Source organism: Benincasa hispida, chromosome 7 (assembly GCF_009727055.1).
Source record: "Benincasa hispida cultivar B227 chromosome 7, ASM972705v1, whole genome shotgun sequence".
In the NCBI taxonomy this organism is placed as follows: domain Eukaryota; kingdom Viridiplantae; phylum Streptophyta; class Magnoliopsida; order Cucurbitales; family Cucurbitaceae; genus Benincasa; species Benincasa hispida.
The window spans coordinates 35447716-35470506 of record NC_052355.1 but is presented as its reverse complement, the minus strand read 5'-3'; the positions used below and the strand labels follow the sequence as shown (position 1 = coordinate 35470506).

The following is a 22791-nucleotide window of genomic DNA, read 5'->3' as shown; positions in this document are numbered from 1 at the left end:
AGAAGCTTTTCAGATGCCACCTGCTGCAGGTGCCCATACTTGCAAGTGGTGATTTGACACAAACAGCCTGCATCAATGAATCTTCTCTGCGTTGAATTCGCTCCGACGAATGGCGCATGCGTTAGAAATTTTGCCTGCAACACTTCTTACTCATGCATTAGGTTCTTGTTGAAATTCTGCAATATAACGTGTTAGTGCCGCAGTATTTAGTAATAAAACTTCTTTTGCATGAGTTTGCTATTGTTTGAGTAATTCCATGTGTTTCTTCTAAAAATGAGGAGAATTTATCATTAAAACCTCAGTTGTTCTAACTTAAGAGCAAAAAAACTTGTATTTCTACAAGTTATCACCACCCCAAAATTTGAACAATGCTTGTCCTCAAGCATTCCAAAATAATTCTTTGTTATCTCCCTTGTCTTAAGTGTGCAGAGTTTGCCTCTCATCATATTCAGTCATAAGCTTGAGATAAGAGTTTGGAAAATGTAACTCAAATTGACTCTTTTCTAAAAGAAATAATGTTTATTTTCAGATGCAGCAAAGCTTTTATCAACAACTTCTTTCGCTTCTCAAAACATTCCTATTTTTTCTAAATCAGCAATGCGTTAGATGCTCTTTTTAAGATAAATGCTGGATAAAAAAAAAATAAAATTATGAATTTTCAATTATCCATGCATTGTTCCAGGTATCCCACTTTCGTTTTGGCTTGCCCCCACGGGTGTCATGCGAGCATCCAACTACGGGTGAGAACCCTTCGTTACTAAACTCATATCTAATATTCAGGCGTTTCAAGATACAATTTCTTCAGACTAGATAAAGGAGTTCTATGGGACGCATTGGTCTAGGAGACTTAACTTCATTTTGACTTGCCCCTACGGGTGTCATGCGAGCATCCAACTACGGCTAAGTGCCTGTTCCAACTTTTAACTCATGTCACTTTGAGGTTTTTCTTTTAAAGTAATGACAGCAAAGTTGCATTTAACATTTTTTTTTTTTATTTTGTTCCCTTTCTTTTTGATGTACTCATTTGATGCGTCTTAACTCGGATTTCCCTCATCCCCAAATTTGGAGATGAGATAAATCCTCATTGCTAAAAGAGAAACAAAATTTCAAAAAGGCTTTGAGAATTTGAAAGGAGTTTTGATTTAGAGCTTGCATGTGTTAGAAAGGAAACATGTAGTCTTTTTCAGAGAAGTTCAGGCTTTGTTAATTTTCCTAACGCTTACTCTATACTTATAGATTTCATATTGTTGATATCATTGAGAGGCAAGGCACAAGACTGAGAAAATATCTAAAGAACAAAAACAAAGTATGCTAAAGTCAAACGCAAGGAACAAAATGATAGAAATTTCTCATTCATTTTCATGGAATAACATAGAATAAACAAGCAAGTCAAACTAATACAAAAGATCAAATAAATCAAAATACAAAAATAACCCAACACCCAAAAACTTCATTGTGCAGGCGCGTCATCCCTGCGTTCTTCTCCAGGGTCTTCATCCATAAAGCACAAGGGATTTCTAAGATGGGCAGGTAATGGAGTTAGGGAAAACATTCCAACCAAGACCTGATTGATGTACTGCGTCGTATAAACGAATTGGTCTTGCATCTGTCTTGTTTGCTGCCTTAGGTAATCTCTTAGAACCTGGTTTTGTTGTTGAAGACCTTCGATGGACGCAACCAATGGTCTGAGCTGATCACTGATGAAAGTTTTCAACTCTTCTAGGTCAGTGTTGCTTTGAGGTAGTGCTGGTTCTTCACTTCTTCCAACTGGGTCTTCAAAATTTACTACGTTACTCAATCCTAACCCAGTTGGTTCAAAGATGGTTGGAGGAGGCACAAAATCGGGAATTGAACTTGGTGAGGGCGAAGGAAGGGAACAAGGGATGTCTTGATCTATGTAAGTAGGCTCTTGGTGCGTTTGATCAAGACTCCCTTCTAGCGGGGCCACTGGTGAGTCATGGAGAGTGAGGTTTAGGGTTGTCCGCGCTTCTTCATTCATAAATTCAAGCTTTGCTTCGTAATCTTCATGCTCTAAAGCTTTATCGCTGTGTTCAACTATCTGAACTCGTCTTCTTTTGAAGGCGCGTTTAGATGATCGAGGTCTGGTTGCCACTTCTTTGGGAGGCAAGACAGGCTGATGCGGTGAACCACGAAGTAAACACCTGATTAACTTAATGTCCATCAGACCGTCGATCTCTTCATGATCATCCCCCAGAGGGATGCCCCCGCGTTCACACAATGCACAGATCAGCCATGGAAAATACAGTTGTCCTCTTGGTTTGGTTTTGATGGCCTTGATCTGATCCCTTATTATTCTTCCAACATTTAAAGGGATGCACTGCATGATACAATAAGTAGCCAAGACGTTTTTTTTTTAACAATGTTTCATCATGCGTTGAAGGCATGATGCTCCTCTTGATCAGATAATACCATAGATTTGCATCTGGGTTTAATTTCCTGGAAGCTAGCATTTTTGCTCCATTTCTAGATGTTTTCCACTTCCTTCTAGGCTTGGCTACCACTCTTAACGCATCTTCAAGTTGGCTCGGCGTTGGTTACTCCAAGAAGCGGTTACCTTCTGCGTTTGGATTACTATCGATATTGAACACTTCATTGATCTTGTCGGCTGAGAAGTGCACTAATACCTCATCAACAAATGTTGTATTCTTTTCCATGTCAAACTCACTGCTGTAGAACTTGCGGATGAGGTTGGGCTAAATTCTTGTGTGCACAACGCAGAACTGACCCCAACCCATTGCGTTTATGGTTTCTCTTATGTATACTGGCAATGGGTGGCACTCGGGAAAGAAGCCTTTCTCTACAAGTATATCACTGAATTGACGCTTTCTTCCCAAGGTCTTCTTAAGTAACACATCAGTTACCTTGCGTTTGCCCGTCGCGTGTTCTTTGGCTTCCCGTGCTAGCTCTCTCAATTCATTCTCCAATTCCCTTTGGAGAGCTGTCTTCCTTCGCCCTTGCCTTGCGGGCTAATACTCTTCCAAGTCCTTCTCTAATGTGTCATGTCTAGAGCAAGTCCCACGCATTGCATCCTCAGGGCTGGATGTTGATTGCTCATCTTCTTCCTCCAATATTAATTTTCTTTTCCTTGTCACTCTCTTTTCTTTTGAGGGCCCTTCATTCGCGTCGGTTTGGCGTGATTGAGATGCGTTAGGGCCAAATCTTCTTTCTTCTTCTTCTAATTCTGCTTCGAGCATCATAGCATACCGCTCTGCTTCGTCCAATTCAAGTGATGCGTTAGGTGGGTCGGAATGTATCACTTGCTCTTCCTCTTGGCCTTGATTGAGGCTTGCCAAAATGGCTTCAAATACTTCCTGCTCATTCAGTCGAGCCAATTCCACCAACTCTTCAAGGTTACGCTCTGACGCAGGACTGTCAGAGGGGGGTCTAGGTGGAGTAAATGGAGGGGTGTCTGTTGGGGTATGAGGCGACCCAGATGATGATATGACGATGGGTGAATGCGGCGGTTGGCTTGACGCATCTGATGCGACTGGGTAGATGGTGGCTAAGGGTTGGATTGAAAATGGGGACGGTGGACGCATGGCTGATGATGGGGCATTGTGAAGGTATGCTAGAAGTGGGTCATGTGTTGCACCCACTGGGGTTATGTTAGGAATGGATGGTGGTGGTGCAGACTTGGTGTAGGGCTTATTGGTAGCCTGTCTCTTATACACATCTAGATGTGTATAAGAGACAGGTCGTAGATGACGGACGCTGCCTCGGTTTCGAAGGGGTTTTGGGCTTTGGTTTAGGGGTAGCTTTGGGTTTTGGTTGAGGAGTCTTTGCAGGAAGGGTTGTAATGGCTTTGGTGGGCTTCGAAGGAGGTTTTGTGGATGTTGTGATAGGCTTCGACCGAGACGGCCGCTAGGAGGTAGAGGTTGCTCCACCGTGCGTAGGTTTGATTTGTACAGAGGGTTTTGAGGTTTTTCGAGGGCTTGGGGGAGGTGAAGTCGAAACAGAGGATGAGAAAAAGGAATTTATCGGCGAGTCATTTCCGAAACTCATGGTTTGGTTCTGACTATCAGATACAGACGACATTGTGGCCGGAGAGACATTCGAGCAGATCGACGGTGAGTTAAACGGAGAGGGGTAGGGTTTTCTTTTTCTTTTCACAGATGGCTTGAGTGGGAAATGAGGAAGAAGAAAACGAAGCGTTTCATCTTATATAGGATGGGAGAGAGAGTGGGGTGACGTCAGGCGACGCCTAACGTCCGCAATACATGCGAAGTTGAAAGGACGTTCTTGGGTTTTTAAGCACTCGAGTGCTTTGTATTTTCGAGACGCGTCCCTTCAACTGGGCCATGCGTTAGACTTAAGTCTGACGCGTCCGTTATTCCCATCTCGATTATACACCTTTTTTTTTTTAAAAAAAAAACAAGTAAAATTTCTAACTTATGAAAACAATAACAAGAAACAATCAATCTTAAAACACAGACAATCAAACCAACAAACTCAAATACATAGGTAAAATACAGAATGCAAAAAGAACAAGGAAAGAGGAAGCGTCCCTGGAATATATATCGATGCGAATGCAGGGATGCTTCGACGTAGGCCTCAGCTGGCTTCGCGTAGTGCGAGAGATGACTTTTGACGTTCTAGGCCAACTTCAAAGTATGGCTTCACTCTTTGGCCACTTACTTTGAATGCGTTGGTGCCATCCTCCTGTGTTAATTCCACTGCTCTATATGGAAAGATTGTTTTAATGATGAAGGGTCCTGACCATCTGGATTTTAATTTCCCTAAGAACAAACGCAAACGTGAATTGAACAATAGAATTTTTTGGCCAACAACAAGCTCTTTCTTACTGATGCGTTGGTCGTGCCAATGTTTTATCTTCTCTTTATAGAGCTTGTTGTTCTCGTATGCGTTCAATCGCTACTCCTTAAGCTCATTGAGATGAAGTTTGCGTTGAGCGCTCGCGGCGTCCAAGTTGAAATTTAGCTTCTTAACTGCCCAAAAAGCCTTGTGCTCCAACTCTAAAGGTAAGTGATAAGCTTTTCCAAATACTGGAGAGTATAGAGACATACCTATGGGGGTCTTGTAGGTAGTCCTGTAGGCCCAGAGCGCTTCATCCAGCCTCTGTGCCCAGTCCTTCAGCGATGCATTGACAACTTTTTCCAGGATAGATTTGATTTCTCGATTGGATACTTCAGCTTGACCGTTCATTTGTGGGTGGTAGGCAGTAGCGATCTTATGCCTAACATTATATTTGGAAAGTAATTTAGATATGATGCGATTAATGAAATGCGTATCTTCGTCGCTTATTAGGGCTCTTGGCGTTCCAAATCATGTGAAGATGTTCCTGGTAAGAAACTTAGAAACGGTGGATGCATCATTCCTAGCACAAGTTACTGCTTCTACCCACTTTGATACATAGTCTACTGCAAGTAAGATGTATTGTTGGTTGCAGGAAAGAGGAAAAGGTCCCATAAAATCAATACCCCAAACATCAAACAACTCAACTTCGAGAATATTGTTTAAGGGCATTGCGTCCTTTGAAGAAATATTCCCGGTGCGTTGGCAGGGGTTACATTTATGAACAAATTCCCTCACGTCTTTGAAGAGGGTGGGCCAGGAGTGTCCCCTTTGAAGGATCTTCGCAGCGGTTCTTTGCCCACTGAAATGCCCTCCGAAAGGAGAGTCATGACACTTAGCCAAGATGCGTTATATCTCCTCCTCTGGAACACATCGACGCATTATAGAGTCAGGGCCTTGTTTATAGAGAAACGGTTCATCCCAAAAATAAAATTTGCTGTCATGTACTAACCGTTTCTTTTACTGAGAGTTGAAGTTTCTATAGAATTGCTTGGTAGTTAAATAATTGACTATGTCCGCGTACCAAGGTTCCCTGAATTCAACTTGGAACAGGCTTTCATCAGGAAATGCATCCTTGATTTCACTTTCTTGATCTTGCATTTCTTGATTTTCTAGCCTGGACAAGTGGTTAGCCATCTGATTCTTGGTTGCCTTTCTGTTCTGAATATCAATATCAAATTCCTTTAACAGCAGCACCCATCTTATTAATCTTGGCTTTACGCCCTTTTTACTCATCAGGAACTTTATGGCTGAGTGATCTGTGTAGATGGTGGCTGACGCACCAACTAGATAAGATCTGAACTTCTCGATGCTAAACACTACAGCCAACATTTCTTTTTCCATGGTCGTGTAGTGTTCCTGAGAGTCCTTTAGTGTCTTGGACGCGTAAGAGATGGGATGTATCAAATTTCCCTTCTTCTACCCTAACATTGTTCCTACTGCAACCTCACTCGCATCGCACATGAGAATAAAATGCTGCGTCCAATCCGGTGCTATTAGTACCGGAGCTGTAGTCAACACATATTTCAAAGTTTCAAATGTGTCACAACAGTCTTTATTGAAATCGTAGGGTCGATTTGCCTCTAGTAATGTGCTCAGAGGTTGCGCAATTTGAGAAAATCCTTTAATGAACCTTTGATAGAAGCCAGCATGCCCTAGGAAACTTCGTAGAGCTTTAACATTTGATGGTGGTGGAAGTTTATCTATGACATCTATCTTGGCTTCATCTACTTCCAACCCAGCTTTAGATACTTTGTGGCCTAAGACAATTCCTTCAGTCACCATGAAGTGACATTTTTCTCAATTCAGCACAAGGTTTATTTCCTCACATCGTACAAAACCTATCTCTAGGATGCATGCGTTGAGCTTTCTTAGTTGCCGCAAGTCTGTGAAGCATTTGGTCAATGAAAGGAAGAGGGATGTGGTCTTTCTTAGTTGCCGCGTTGAGCTTCCTATAGTCCATACAGATGTGCCAGCCCGTGACAGTCTTCGAAGGAATGAGTTCATTATTGCTATTGACTATCACAGTTGTTCCCTCTTTCTTGGGAACACATTGGACTAGGGCTACCCAGCTACTGTCGGATATAGGATAGATCACTCCCGCGTCAGCCATTTTAAGATTTCTTTCTTGACCACTTCCTTCATTATGGGGTTCAACCTTCTTTGAGGCTCAATCGATCCCGACTTCCCTTCTTCCAGCTTGATCTTATGCATGCAGTAAGATGAGCTGATGCCATGGATATCTGCTAGCGTCCAACCTATTGCACACATGTGCTTTTTCAGCATCTACAAGAGAGAGTGCTCGTTAGGCTCAGTAAGATTCGCGGAAATGATCACAGGTAAAGTTTTGTTTGTTCCAAGGAAGGCATATTTCAGGTGACTAGGTAATGTCTTCAACTCAAGTTTTGGTGGTTCCTCTAGTGATGGATGCATTGGTTTCATCCGCCGCTCACTCAGACTTGGCGGCTCTGGTTCTTTTAGGTTCTCCTCCAACGCGAGGACCTCGCATACATAGGTCACTTCTTCTTCAGGTAACTCTATACTGTTCAGCTGACAATCTTCACTATTTGGGAAATTTAATGCGTTTAACACATTAAACTTCACCTCTTGATTATCTACACGCATAGTTAATTCTTGTTTATGCACGTCAATTAAAACTTTCCCAGTAGATAGAAAGGGGCGTCCAAGGATAATTGGTACATCCTTGTCTGCTTCATAGTCCAAGATAATAAAGTCTGCTGGGAATATGAAGTTGTCAACCTTTACCAGAATGTCTTCAATCTTTCCTTCAAGGTATTTGATTGTTCTGTCAGTAAGTTGAAGAGTAATAGAAGTGGGTTGTGCTTCGCGAATTCCCAATTTCTTAAAGATTGAGAGTGGCATGAGATTAATGCTAGTTCCCAAATCGCACAACGCATGTCCCACATCCAACCGTCCTATCGAGCATGGAACTGTGAAGCTTCTAGGGTCCTTCTGTTTCTTGGGTAGACTGTTGCTTACTAACGCGTTACACTCCTGTGTTAGTGCAATTACTTCCGTCTCGCCGACTCTTCTTTTCTTCGTTAAAATATCCTTAAATTTTTTTACATATTTTGGCATTTGCTCCAAGGCCTCTATAAGTGGAATGTTGATATGCAATTGCCTTAGGAGCTCAAGAAAGCGCTTGAATTGTTGTTTATCATTCTTCTTCATCAGACGTCTAGGGAATAGTGTGTTCAGCGGCACTACAGGTTTTTCCACATTAGACGTACTAGGTTTTGAATGGTTTGTGGTCTCAAGCATTATTTCTTCTTGATCTTCTACTGCTATTGAACGTGTGTTGCGTTCTTTTGAAGGACTGCTATTTCTTGGATTCATTCTTCTTTCTTCAAGAGCTTTTCCATTTTGCAAAGTCACCATGTGACATTTCTCCTTTCCATTGTTGTTTCCAGGAGTTTCAGTGTTGCTAGGTAGAACTCCAGGCTGCCTATTTTTCAACTCGCTCGCTATCTGTGCTACCTGTATTTCCAGGTTTCTGATAGACGACGCCTGGCTTTTCAGCAACGCATCATTCTGGGCTATATACTCTTTTAATAGGTTCTCAAGTGGAGATCCTGAGCTTGATGTCTGTCCTTCTCTATTAAAGGACTGTTGATGTGGCTGATGCGTTGGTTGAAATGCAGGTAGCGGTCCCTGCCTTTTTTGTTGGTTCGCCCTTGGGTGGTGCTCCTGATGATTTCCTCCTGTCCAAGAAAAATTTGGATGGTTTCTCCATCTAGGATTATATGTATTGGAAAATGGGTTGTTTTTAATGAAGCATACTGACTGTGGGTTTTGTGGGCACTCAACATAAGAATGAGGATCTCCACAGCCCATACAGCTAACCATGGCTGCCCGAATGCTTCTACTTGATTCACCTTCTGCTGATTTGATGCGTTTCCTAGCGATATGTTCTGCAAAAGTCTGGTCATCGTAGCCACTTGTGCAGAAAGTGTGGCTATTGTGTTGAAATCGATAGAATTAACATTCTGAGATCTCTTCTTCCTGTCGTCTCTTCCATCATACGTATCGTCCATCCATTCCATGTTGGGTATAGCAATGCGGTCTAATATCTCTTTAGCCTCAGTGTAAGATTTATCCATAATTCCACCAGCCACCGCTGCGTCTGTTGCCATCTGCGATGCTCTATTCAATCCACCATAAAAAGTCTTCATTTGGATAGTTAGTGGTAGTCCATAGTTCGGTCAATTTTTGACCAAACTCTTAAAACGCTCCCATGCGACGATTAGGGTTTCAGCTTCTTCTTATTCAAAGTTCATAATCTCTCGATGCCTCCTCGTGTTAGTGGTAGGTGGGAAGTATTTTTGCATAAATTTCTCCACCAACTTCTCCCAGGTGGTGATTTCACCAGGCTCTAGTAAGCTTACCCAATGTTTTGCGTCATCATGCAAAGAATAGGGGAACAAAGACAGCCTGATCGCCTCTGGGGTGATTCCAGGAATCACAAATGAATTACACGTTTCCAGGAAACGCTTCATGTGNAGCCTGATCGCCTCTGGGGTGATTCCAGGAATCACAAATGAATTACACGTTTCCAGGAAACGCTTCATGTGGGCGTGAGGATCTTCAACACGACCACCCGCAAATTGTCCAACAGTCTGGAGCATTTGAAGCATTACAAATTTCATCTCGAACCTCGTCCCATCTGGCATTGGGTATATGATTTCTGGAGAGAAATCATACAATACAGGGGATGCGTGCTACTATTCGCCATTAGGATCGGATTTTGTGCAGCATGAGCTAGTTGCTGATCTAAGTTCTGATTTGCCTGATTGTCTGCCATTGCTTGTTGCCTGTTTTGTTGTCTGAGAAGTTGTTGCCTCAACCTTCGACGACGATTAGATCGATTTCTACGTCGGAAGGTCCTTTCAATCTCGGGGTCGTATATGAATTTAGGAGTGCTCTCCCTGCCCATAAATGTTCACAAGCTTAGGCTTGGCTTGTAATACTCCCTCGACTGAAGTGTTCCTACAAAAGATACAACGAAATTTCTGGTAAGTTTTGTTTCTGATCCCCGGCAACGGCGCCAAAAACTTGTTCATTGCTTTCGTGATTCGCACTAGGAGTGTATTGTATAAAATAAATTGGAAGAATAAGTTCTAAGTATAAATGATGCGTTGATGCTTTGATGCGTTTATGTGATTGTAATGCAATGGTGCGTTAGAGATATGCAATAGAACACACAACACTCCACTATTGACATTCAAGTTTTCCTAAACCAGAGCAAAGTATAAATCCAATTTAGGTTCCTGGTAAGTCCAGTGTCGAACTCAGGGATTCAGTTAAACTAACGCAGACATTGCAGCTATTGTAGGGTTTTCCTAAATGTATGAAGAGAAAATTGTTATTTACACTAAAGTGTTGTGCTTGTGCAAGAAGATACAAAAGAGTTGAGTAGTGAGTGATGGATCATGCGAAAATGGATTTTAATGTAAGTGGTATGCATCGGTCTAAGATGAGTGTACACAAACCAAAGTGTGATGTGGATGAGATGAGATGATTTGTTTATCTTTGTTTATGCGTTAAGACTTTATTCAATACTTCTCAATGCGAATAACATACAAAACCTATCTCTAGGATGCATGCGTCTAACATAGAATGCAATAGACACCAGTAAGTCTATCTCGAGATGTACTAGGCATCCTACTTGATGCTGGCTTATCTATTCTTTTGAATAAGCTAAGCTAAGGATGCTTTCACCAATTGATCATGATGGCTTAAGCGTTTGAAATGAGTTTTTGCATAAAGTACAGATGCATTCAACATAAACAAGAAATAAACAATGGAAAAGTGTGATGGATCAAATATATGAATTTTATAAATAAGCAGATTGTCTTTACAAAAGCAATATTTAATCAGATGAAATGAAAGCGATAAATGAGATGAAAGGATCTGAGTCAAGCCGTAGAGTACAATATCTTGTATCTCTTTGGCTCAATCTAGTTGTGTACAATCACTTGTATAGGAGTTGGACGAAGTGTCTTTCTCAAGCTTGACTTCCTCTGCTCCTTGACCGGCGGTGATGGTGGTTCTCAACCCTTCTGATCAACTTAGCACCACAGCACAGCTTCTAAAGAACTAAAACTACGATTACGCTAATTGTGAGAGTGAGAATCTTCAAAATTTCTGTGTATGTATATGTATATGTGTGTTCTGGAGGGTCTTCATCTATTTATAGGCATTGGTCATCTCCACTTGGTGATGGGCAGCATTAAAGTCCATGCCCTGGTCAGCTGCTTGACACTCAGAAGCTTTTCAGACGCCGCCTGCTGCAGGTGCCCATACTTGCAAGTGGTGTTTGACACAAACAACCTGCATCAATGAATCTTCTCTGCATTGAATTCCCTCCGACGAATGGTGCATGCGTTAGAACTTTTGCCTGCGACACTTCTTACTCATGTGTTAGCTTCTTGTTGAAATTCTACAATATAACGCGTTAGTGCCGCAATATTTAGTAATAAAACTTCTTTTGCATGAGTTTGCTAATGTTTGAGTAATTCCATGCGTTTCTTCTAAAAATGAGGAGAATTTATCATTAAAAACCTTAGTTATTCCAACTTAAGAACAAAAATAACTTGTATTTCTACAAGTTATCAGCCCTCCCACTACTAAGCTAAGATGACGTGTCCAGTGCCTACTCGCATCGTCATTTCACCAGCCTCCAGCTGTTGCCAAGATCTAATCCCTTGAAAAGAAGAACAAACATGGTTAGTGGCGCTTGAATAAATTAGCCAGGCAGAATCATCATTCTCCACTAAACAAGTTTCAAGTACAAGTAAATCACATTTACCTTTATCGGCATTAACCTTAGCCTTGGTTGCTTTCTCCTCTTTTAGATATCGAGGATAGTTCCTCTTCCAATGTCCATCTTGGTTGTAGTGGAAATACTTTCCTTTAGCAACCTGTGGACGTGTCCTTAGGGCGACAGGCAGTGGGTTAGCAGGCGCCTTCCCTCTTCCCTTTCCACCCTTATTCTTCTTCCCTTTTCTAGAGTTAGAAGTAGAAGGTGCAAACTTCGTTCTTGAGGTCGAACCTCTATGGAACGTCTTGGAGGATGAAGCAACATTTGCCTCACCCTTCTTTCTCTCCTTAATTTTCAATAAAGATTGGTAGGTTCGCAACTTGTTGAAGAGAGTTGTAAGGTTATATTTCATTTTGTTAAGAATCACATTGTTAACAAAGTGTAGGAAACTCTCCGACAAAGAATGCAGGATCATGCTAACCTGGTTGCCCTCATCGATGGTAGACACATTCAACTCTGCCACATTAAAGTGGGCCATCATGTTAAGAACATGTTCACGAACAAAGGTGCCTTCTTCCATTTTGGAGTTGAATATATATTTAAGAGCCTCATGCATAAGATGTTCAGATGGTTGTCCAAACATCCCTTGTAGGGATTCCATGATCTTACGTGCTGAGACCATAGGCTCATGTTTCTTGGCCAAGACTTCAGAAAGACTTGCCAAGATGTAGGCTCGGGCCTTCTCATTCAACCTTATTCATCGCTCATATGCCTCCCAAACATTTTAAGTGGCATTAGGAGTTGGAATAGGAGGACAAGCCTCCGTGAGAGCGAACATGAGATCCTCGATGATCAAGATCATCGTGACCATGTGTTTCCATGTTGCAAAATTATCGCCAGTAAGTTTTTCGGCGCTTAATAAAGTCAACGTGGTTGTTGCCATTTTGAAAAAAGTTGCTGAAAATACGAACAAAACTTTATTAAATTTTTCTAAGCCACTTTTAAACCAATTAATTTTGCAAAATAGGTTCAAGTACCCTAAGTTATAGACTTCTATTTTGCAATGATGCCCCAGTGAGGTAGGACAAACGCCACTGGTGGGCTGATCAATTGCCCCTTCGCTAGGATGAGACATTCTCAACCATTAGGTAGAACCAACTCTTGGAACTAAACCTAATAGCTAACATTTTTCGGTCCAGAACTATTAACCTTTAACAATTCTGTGTAAGTATGACCCCTCGCTTTCGGTGCCAGAGTCCCACCCTAATGAGCCCATTGTAGTGAAGAAGCAGATTAGGACAAGAGACTAAGTTACTTATCTCTTACAGTAGATCAAATAAAGAAACACGCAAAACTATCATCCTTTAGAGGGACACTCCGAGGGTGCCTCGAGGGGATGCGCAGTGACTTTATTCAACCTAACAAGGGAGACCAAGGGATATGTTATCGCACTTCCCGCTCCCTCTTACTATGAACACTCTCTCCATCCACCTTGATATTGTCCTATCCAAACACCATCCGTTAGGGGGACATGCCAAAGGTGCCACGAGGCCGAGGGTAGATCTCATGGTGTGGACTATTTAGAAGAAACGTGAAAGGTTTAAGTGAAGCATCTTATGCCTCAAGTATCTCCCACTAAATGTTCTACCTAGGGTTCATTAACCTAGACAATTCGGCTACTGATTTTAGTCTAAGTCGTGTTTTTAAACTCTACTTATAAACAACGTTTGTCTATGAAATATGAACAAGTTCAAGTAGTCACATTTAAACACTTTAATGGACTGTTCTTAACTTGCATGCATGCATCAAATCTATCTAATTCACCTTTCCAGGTAAATTCCCAGGTAGGGCGTTATATTTCCGTCAACTTAAATACCCCAGTCTAGACAGAACCCGCCTTAGACAAAAGGTCCCTCATAGATAGATTTGCTACACTTTAACCTTTTATTAGCCAATTTAATCCTATTAAAATGATTAAAAGATTAAAGCCTTAGGGTTGCTAATCATATTAGAACTGTGATCTTAGGTCTATGTGATCCAAGTTTTAAACACTTTAAAACTTGAATTAAACCTAAGTGAACATACATGTCTTTCTTATTTCTTTTAGTTCTAATTTCTCTTTAACTTTTAAAAAGAAACAACTAAAAACCATTGCGCACTACGAGGTGTTTATAACCATTATAAAGTAACCTATGTGTCGTGCTTCATGCAATATCCGATCATTACTATACATAACTTTTTATATAACGTGTAACAACCAAGCAAACATGCTATCATTCACCTTTATACTATAACAATTATAATATAAAGATGATGCATGTCAATGCTTTTTATGCATACATAAATATAACTCTTATATTATATGATGCATGAGCATGCTCTTACAAATTATATCATGCTTCTCTAAATTATAACAATTATAATAAAGAGATGATGCATGACCATTGCATAACCTAAGGTGGGATTTACTATATGTGCATACCATATGACATATAAAAAACATACATCGCATGTAATAAATAAAGGATTAATGGACCGGGATGAGCCTATACAAAAACCAGAATGAAATAACCCTATCTATTACATTTTTCATCGAGCAAACCGGTTCACAAGCGAACCGGGTCTTGAATCGCTAGGAGGATCCATCATGTAGTAAACGCTGTAGGTAGACGGTCGTCCAGCGCGCGCTAGACAATAGAAGCAATAATTAAACGATCGTGATAACTTGTAGAAATACAAGTTACTTATACCATCTTATTTAGATTATGCGACAAAAATATGGAAAAAGTTGCATCGAACATATAGAAATTGGCTTAGAAACGCAAAAGTTGTAAACTGTTGTAAGCAAACCCGCTAACCCCATTGCGATGGAAAAATGGAATGTCCAAGTCTTTGTTTTGCAGGAAACAGGTCACTGAATGCGATGATCGCTCGAGGAAAAAAAGAGCAAGCGACAGTCAATCGAGAACGAAAAAGTGCAACGCATTTGTAGCACATGCGACGATCGATCGTGGACGGAAAGATCAACGCATTAGCATTGCATACGGCAATCGATCGATAAAAAGACCAACGCATTTGCACCGCATACGACGATCAATCGTAGATGAAAAGATTGATGCATTCGCGGGGATTTCTGAAATTGTACAACTTTTCTGTTGTACGATCTGACAAAGTGAATGTAGAGTAGAGCGTGTCTCTTATACACATCTAGATGTGTATAAGAGACAGATGTAGAGTAGAGCGAACGTTTTCACCAAGCCATGGCAGGAAAAAGCAGCTTTTTAAAGCAGGACCACTGACGAAGGAGGTGCCAAGGTCTATAAATAGCTACATCAATTTCAAAGAAAGGAGGTTGGTCTGAAGAGATAACTTAGAGAAAATCCAGAAAAAAGACGAGACAAGACCGAAAGGGAAGTCTCGGGAGCAAGAAATTCATTCCCATTCCCGAAGAGAAGCTTTGTGCAAAGATCACTTCTACCTGGAAAATAAGCTTGAGAAGGAAGTTTTCCACCACATTCCTTCTACACGCCGGCAAGCAAATCGTCTCCGATCGGGATCCATATCAAGACATTGACACGCTTTCCTTATTTGTTCTCACTTTCTATTAATCAACTATGTTCATCTCTAATCTCCCATTCATTTATCTGTAACAAACGTTGATCTTTAGATTTTAATATCATTATCATATTCATCATCATTTCTCTGTTCTCCACCATACATTCATTGTCCATCTCTCTCATCATGTGTAACTAATCCCCAGGGCAAGGGGAAGGATTAAGCGAGTAAGTTAATCTTTGTTGAAGAAATCAATTAAGTTTAGCTAATCGCCATTCACTAAATATAGGAACTCTCTCCCAGGGTGTAGCGCAAGCCAATGCACTAACGCAAGTGGCGGCAATAAGCTATATACACTGTGGAGGGGGTCATTCAGTGGAAGTTTGCCCATTAAATCAACAGACAGTATACTCTATCCAGAATAACCCATTCAGCAACACGTACGACCCAGGTTGGAGGAATCATCCCAACTTTAGTTGGTGAGGAAATAACGACCAGGGAGGCCAAAGAAACATGCAGACCAATCATTCCAAGAATAGAGGCAATCCTTCAGTTTTTCATCACTAGGGTCAAGGTCAGAGTAACTATCAAAACAGGCAATCGCACAACCAACCCTCTTCATCTAACACCTCATTCAATTCGTCATCCTTGGAAGCTCTGCTCAAGCAATATATAGAAAAGAATGATGTGATCATGCAATCGTAAGCATCTTCCATCAGAACTTTGGAGGTACAGGTCGAGCAGCTTGCGGCCGAACTTAGAAACAGAACACTTGGTACGCTGCCCAACAACTCGGAAGCACCTATACCAAGTGGAAAGGAGCAATGTCAAGAAGTGACATTGGGCAGGCAAGCCTGATCGCCTGCGGGGATGCGTTTGCAGTAACATTGAAAACCCTTTTTAAACAGCATCCCTATCAACTATCTTTACCGCTTTATTTACCATTTTATTATTGCTTTATTGAAATTAATTTATTGCTTTAGTGAATTAGTTTCCCTGCTTATTTGAATTTATTTCCAATACAGTCTCAGCTTGCATTGATCTTAATTTTCTGTGAATGAATGATTTAAGTGAAGACCGCAACGTCTTATCATTAAGGTTTTGGGATAAGCATTGCGATGTTGGTGATACATTGAAACGTCAAGTATGCATTACGTCGACGGGTGTATCTTGCGTTAATGGATACACTTTGCGCTCGTTCGCCAAAGATGCATTACGTTGATGGACGTGTTGCACTAATATATACATTGCGCCCGTCCTCCGCAAATATGCACTATGTTGACGAATGTGTTGCATTGGTAGAAATAACTCACGCCCGTCCTCCAAAGTTGCGTTGTGTTGACGGATGTGTTGCGCTAATATATACATTGCTCCCGTCCTCCGAATATGCATTACAGTGACGATTGTGTTGCATTCGCAGTGAGGGTAATTGAATGATCGCTTCAACTCTCGAGGAAATTATTACATAGTAGACGAAAGGACGTTCTTTCCTACTATGTCATAATGGGAGGGGCGCGGCAGGCTTTTTGGATTACAAAGCCTGCACGCACTGATTGCGTTGGGCTCATCAAGGCCCAACCTATAAATCGCCCCTCCTCAGCCCGTTGGAGTTCACTTTCATTCTCTTAGCGAAAACCCTACAAAAAATCTCTTTGCATACCTTGACCGCTGTCCATTCTTTCTTCCGAGCAAAGAAAAATTTCCAACTTCTTTCCTTTATCCAAAATCATGGCTGGACAGTCACCTCATTCCTCTTCCCAACCAACATCCCCTTCCCATGCCCCTGTCACCGCGCGGGAGGTAGCTTTCCTCGCTGCCAACCTCCAACCCAAGCCAACCCCTAAGATCACCGAAAAACCTAGGCGAAAACCCTCTATAATCGCAACACCGTCTACCCACCGTGAGGGGCCGAGCACGAAGAGTGCCCCTGCGACCAGACCTGAGGTGGTGCTCCCAATACTTCAACCGAAAGTGAGCTGAAAAGAAAAGACGAGAAGGAGGTGTTCGGGAGCATCCTGAGCCATTTGGAGAGGACAGGGGGTTTCCAGAGGCCGGAGTAGTAAACCAACCCCTGCCAACGGAGGAGGAGTTAGCTTTAGCTTCGCGGAGGATGGCCCTCACCATTTCGGATGCTAAGGAGACTGCCTCAACAGACTCTAATGAGGGACCCATAAGGGCTGTTCTGGAGGTTATGGAGGCGAAGAAGCGGACGGAGAAGTCTGAAGAAAAGAAGGAGGAGAGAAGAGTAGAAGAGAAACGGGCAGAGGAAGATGAAGTTGCCTGGCTGGAGAAAGAGAAGAAAGAAAAACAGAGAAGTGAAAGAAAGCAACGCAGGTGAGAAAAGAAGCGCCTGAGAAAAGAGGAAGAAATGAGGAAAAGGGCGGAAAGTATGGATGTTGACGGAGAATCAACCACCGCAAGGGTGGAAGTGGTTGTGTCAGTGCAATTTAAACCATCAACGTAACTACTAGCTTCATGGTCGCAATCTAGACTAGTTGCGTCGGAGGCTCAACTCTGAGGTTCGGATGGCAAGGAAGATCTTGACATCTCCCCTTTAATGCGGCATCCCAAGGAGAATGCGCCGCAAGGGTCCACAAGAGATCCAACAGTTTATGAACACAAAGAGAAAGAGAAGGAAGAAAGAAGAAGAAAATTAGAGGAGAAGGAAGAGAAAATGGCACGGGCGCGCCAAATCATCGTATTGGCCGATTTGGCCAGACAGCTTCATGATGAGGAGGTTCGTCGTGACAATGCAAGGGTAGAAGAAGAGGAGAAAAGAAGGCTCAAGGATGAGCAGCGCATTGCGCTCGCCTCTGAGCAGTTCGAAAAAGAAATGAGAGAAGAAGAAGAGGCGGAGAAGAAAACAAAGGAGGAAAAAGAGTTGTGCCACAAAGCAAACATTCAGCGCACCAAAGAGCGAAAAAGAAAAGAAGTGGAAGAATGGGAAAAGGAAAAGCAAGAGCAACGCAAGGATCGAAAACACATTCAAAGAAAAAAATCCCACCTTGCGTCCACTTAAGATAAAGGCAAAGCAAAGGTGGAAAGCAGCGAGCTTGCGCTAGCCAGGAGTTGCCCAAAAACTAAGAAGGAAAATGATGATCTATGGATGGAAATGGGCTTCTTTCCTGCATCGGCGCCACTACCAGATCTTATCATCAACGTTATGGTGGAGCATGGGTGGGAAGCTTTCTGCCGAAGAGCATATGGAGGATGCGCTGAGAGTAGTAACGCAACCGGGCACCAAATGGACGGTGTCCTTAATCGGCATTAAAACCCTCACCTCCAACCGTCTGCTGCTTGAAGCGCGCCTTTGGGTTTACTTGGTGAAGAGATGATTCATCCCGAAATCGCATGATAAAACCATTTCAAGGGATAGAGTCATGGCTGCATACTGCATTGCGCGTGGCATTCCAATTGATGTGGGTCAGCTTCTTGCGAAGCAAATTCGAGGTTATGTTGGCCGCGTGAGAGGCCAGTACTTCTTTCCATGGTCGGTTTCTAGCCTATGCCTATCTGTGGGCGTGGACATTGAAGAAGAACCCATGTCAGAAGTCTACGACATCATCAACACAAAAATCCTGAGAATCCTTCTCAAGGATTTGCTGTATTGCCCTGAGAAGCGGCGCCGCAATGACAAAGGGAAGAACCCATGTCGATTTAAATGCGCTGCAACCACTAAGACCCAAGAAGCGGCGCCGCAATGACAAAGGGAAGGAAATCATCCAAGGAAGTTCATCGCATCAGCAAACTAATTTACCCTTGGACCTCTTACCCTTAGTCATCCGTCCACCCAGCCTAACAAATGAACCCCTTTCCCCTCTTCTCGAACAATTTACCAATCTTCTCCTTGCGTCCGACTCCAACCCCGCATCACCAGAAGCTTCCATCTGCCATCCATCTCCACCCCACTTTTCCCCACAAACATCGCCACATGTTGATGACCTACACGGTTTGGGAGCAGGCCCTTCCGCTCAGCCCCAAACCGATGCTGGTGAGACATCGACGACACCACCTCCCATCGCATCCCTAGCTGCTGCCCTTGAAGACATGCGGCGCTTTTTGTCTCAAGAACTATCCTTCTTCCGCCATACAATAATGGAGTTGCGAGAGAGCAACGTAGAGCTGCATCAGGCGATGATCAACATTCAACGCAAGATTTTTACCCTACACCTGAATCAAAGACAGATGGCCGAACGCAACTATGAGTACTTCAATTTCTTGACTGCATATTTACATGGTCCCATGGTGCCTCAACATCTGCAGCAGCCTCTGTTCTTTCAAGAAGTGCCGCAAGGAGATTTTCCGCAACGCACTCCTCACCAAGAGCCCCAGACGCAAAGTTAAATTTGGGGGTGTACCACCTTCTCCTTCGCATTTTTGAATTTTTTTGTAGTCATTCCAATTTTTTTATAGATAGCTATACCTTTCTATTCTTCTGTACACGCTTACAATTTTGTGTTTGCGATCATTATAATTCTTTGTGTACTTACACAATTTTTATATAATTGAGTGATTATTCTTTCCATATGTCTTGGCCTCTTTTTATCATCCTTTGTAAATTTATTGCGGTAATTACCTTCTTTTCTTTTGCGTTGTTTATTTGCGCTGCCATGATGAGTTTTATGCATAACCTTAGCACAATTTCTTTATATATTGCATTTTCTGTCTAACACTTAGACAATTCATCGCAATAGTTCTGCTTTACCTTCTCTATTGCAAGACTCTGCTAAAACCTTCTTTTCAAAATTTTGACTAAGTATTTTTTCTTTTCTGTCCAAAACAATGCAATGAGGACCTTGCGACTCTCTAAATTTGAGGATGGGAAAGGTCTGAGTAGATGCGATCAAGCGGATGTGTTCATATCAGGCAAATTCGTTCTTAAAAAAAATAAATAAATAACTCCGTTGTCAGCGTAAGGGAAAATCCCAANTTCTGCCGAAGAGCATATGGAGGATGCGCTGAGAGTAGTAACGCAACCGGGCACCAAATGGACGGTGTCCTTAATCGGCATTAAAACCCTCACCTCCAACCGTCTGCTGCTTGAAGCGCGCCTTTGGGTTTACTTGGTGAAGAGATGATTCATCCCGAAATCGCATGATAAAACCATTTCAAGGGATAGAGTCATGGCTGCATACTGCATTGCGCGTGGCATTCCAATTGATGTGGGTCAGCTTCTTGCGAAGCAAATTCGAGGTTATGTTGGCCGCGTGAGAGGCCAGTACTTCTTTCCATGGTCGGTTTCTAGCCTATGCCTATCTGTGGGCGTGGACATTGAAGAAGAACCCATGTCAGAAGTCTACGACATCATCAACACAAAAATCCTGAGAATCCTTCTCAAGGATTTGCTGTATTGCCCTGAGAAGCGGCGCCGCAATGACAAAGGGAAGAACCCATGTCGATTTAAATGCGCTGCAACCACTAAGACCCAAGAAGCGGCGCCGCAATGACAAAGGGAAGGAAATCATCCAAGGAAGTTCATCGCATCAGCAAACTAATTTACCCTTGGACCTCTTACCCTTAGTCATCCGTCCACCCAGCCTAACAAATGAACCCCTTTCCCCTCTTCTCGAACAATTTACCAATCTTCTCCTTGCGTCCGACTCCAACCCCGCATCACCAGAAGCTTCCATCTGCCATCCATCTCCACCCCACTTTTCCCCACAAACATCGCCACATGTTGATGACCTACACGGTTTGGGAGCAGGCCCTTCCGCTCAGCCCCAAACCGATGCTGGTGAGACATCGACGACACCACCTCCCATCGCATCCCTAGCTGCTGCCCTTGAAGACATGCGGCGCTTTTTGTCTCAAGAACTATCCTTCTTCCGCCATACAATAATGGAGTTGCGAGAGAGCAACGTAGAGCTGCATCAGGCGATGATCAACATTCAACGCAAGATTTTTACCCTACACCTGAATCAAAGACAGATGGCCGAACGCAACTATGAGTACTTCAATTTCTTGACTGCATATTTACATGGTCCCATGGTGCCTCAACATCTGCAGCAGCCTCTGTTCTTTCAAGAAGTGCCGCAAGGAGATTTTCCGCAACGCACTCCTCACCAAGAGCCCCAGACGCAAAGTTAAATTTGGGGGTGTACCACCTTCTCCTTCGCATTTTTGAATTTTTTTGTAGTCATTCCAATTTTTTTATAGATAGCTATACCTTTCTATTCTTCTGTACACGCTTACAATTTTGTGTTTGCGATCATTATAATTCTTTGTGTACTTACACAATTTTTATATAATTGAGTGATTATTCTTTCCATATGTCTTGGCCTCTTTTTATCATCCTTTGTAAATTTATTGCGGTAATTACCTTCTTTTCTTTTGCGTTGTTTATTTGCGCTGCCATGATGAGTTTTATGCATAACCTTAGCACAATTTCTTTATATATTGCATTTTCTGTCTAACACTTAGACAATTCATCGCAATAGTTCTGCTTTACCTTCTCTATTGCAAGACTCTGCTAAAACCTTCTTTTCAAAATTTTGACTAAGTATTTTTTCTTTTCTGTCCAAAACAATGCAATGAGGACCTTGCGACTCTCTAAATTTGAGGATGGGAAAGGTCTGAGTAGATGCGATCAAGCGGATGTGTTCATATCAGGCAAATTCGTTCTTAAAAAAAATAAATAAATAACTCCGTTGTCAGCGTAAGGGAAAATCCCAACTTAATAAGAGTTAAGTCGTGAAAGGAACCTGCTCGTAGTTGGATGTTCGCATGACACTCGTGGGAGCAAGACAAAACGAAGGTAGGTTACCAGGATCGACGCAATACAAAAATAAAAAAAGAATAAAAGAGACAACTCCACTGACTAGCTAAAGTGAAAACTTGGCTAAGAATCAAGAGTTGAAGTTGAGCTTGGTACACAATCGAAGTTGGATGCTTGCATGACACCTGTGAGAGCAAGCCAAAACGAAGGGTGTAACCATGATCAACGCTCTCTATAGGAAGACGCAAACCACCTCACCACGTAAAAGATGCACTTCGTTGTTTTTACAAGAATAGAAAAAACATTCTTTTCAAAACAAGAAGAGAACTTTGAGCAGAGGTTTGTCTTAGGTAAGAATAAAGTAGAGCATGCTGAAGAAATGTTCAAAGGATAGAAGGAACTAGTAATGTTGAGAAATTATGTAGAAGTGGAGCATTCGGAGTAGCCGATCGACGCAAAATTAGGATAGGACTTGAGCTGAATTGCCTTAGTCGAGGATATGCTTGAGGACAAGCATATATCTAAATTTGGGGGTATGATAACTTGTAGAAATACAAGTTATTTATACCATATTCTTTAGATTATGCGGCAAAAGGATGGAAAAAGTTGCGTGAAATGCAAAAGTTGTAAAGTGTCATAAGCACACCCGCTAACCCCATTGTAATGGAAAAATGGAATGTCCAAGTCCTTGTTTTGCAGGAAACAGGTCACCACATGCGACGATCGCTCGAGGACAAAAAGAGCAACGCATTCGCACTGCATGCGACTGTCAATCGAGAACGAAAAAGAGCAACGCATTTGCAGCGCATGCGACAATCGATCGTGGATGGAAAGATCAACGCATTAGCACCGCATGCGGCAATCAATTGATAAAAAGACCAATGCATTTGCACCTCATGCGACCATC

At 42.3% G+C, this 22791-nt stretch overlaps 2 protein-coding genes across 2 annotated transcripts; both read right to left on the bottom strand.

The window, feature by feature from the left end:
• Window positions 1–2987: 2987 nt before the first annotated feature.
• Window positions 2988–3560, bottom strand: LOC120081071. Its single transcript, XM_039035750.1, has one exon. It carries the CDS (start codon window positions 3558–3560, stop codon window positions 2988–2990), a length of 573 nt encoding a protein of 190 aa, XP_038891678.1.
• A 3559-nt stretch (window positions 3561–7119) lies between these two features.
• On the bottom strand, window positions 7120–8987 carry LOC120081070. The gene is made up of 2 exons (XM_039035748.1): window positions 8639–8987; window positions 7120–8555 (listed from the first exon to the last, which is right to left on the bottom strand). The coding sequence occupies exons 1-2, from the start codon at window positions 8985–8987 to the stop codon at window positions 7120–7122; spliced, it is 1785 nt and encodes a 594-aa protein (XP_038891676.1).
• Between the last annotated feature and the right edge of the window lie 13804 nt (window positions 8988–22791).

Bases quoted from the DNA above. Each gene is read 5' to 3' on its own strand.
- LOC120081071 (XM_039035750.1), bottom strand. From the start codon at position 3,560: ATGCGTCCACCGTCCCCATTTTCAATCCAACCCTTAGCCACCATCTAC.
- LOC120081070 (XM_039035748.1), bottom strand. From the start codon at position 8,987: ATGGCAACAGACGCAGCGGTGGCTGGTGGAATTATGGATAAATCTTAC. The intron at 8,556-8,638 runs GTCAGTATGCTT...TTTCTTGGACAG, and splicing joins GAGTGCCCACAAAACCCACA to GAGGAAATCATCAGGAGCAC.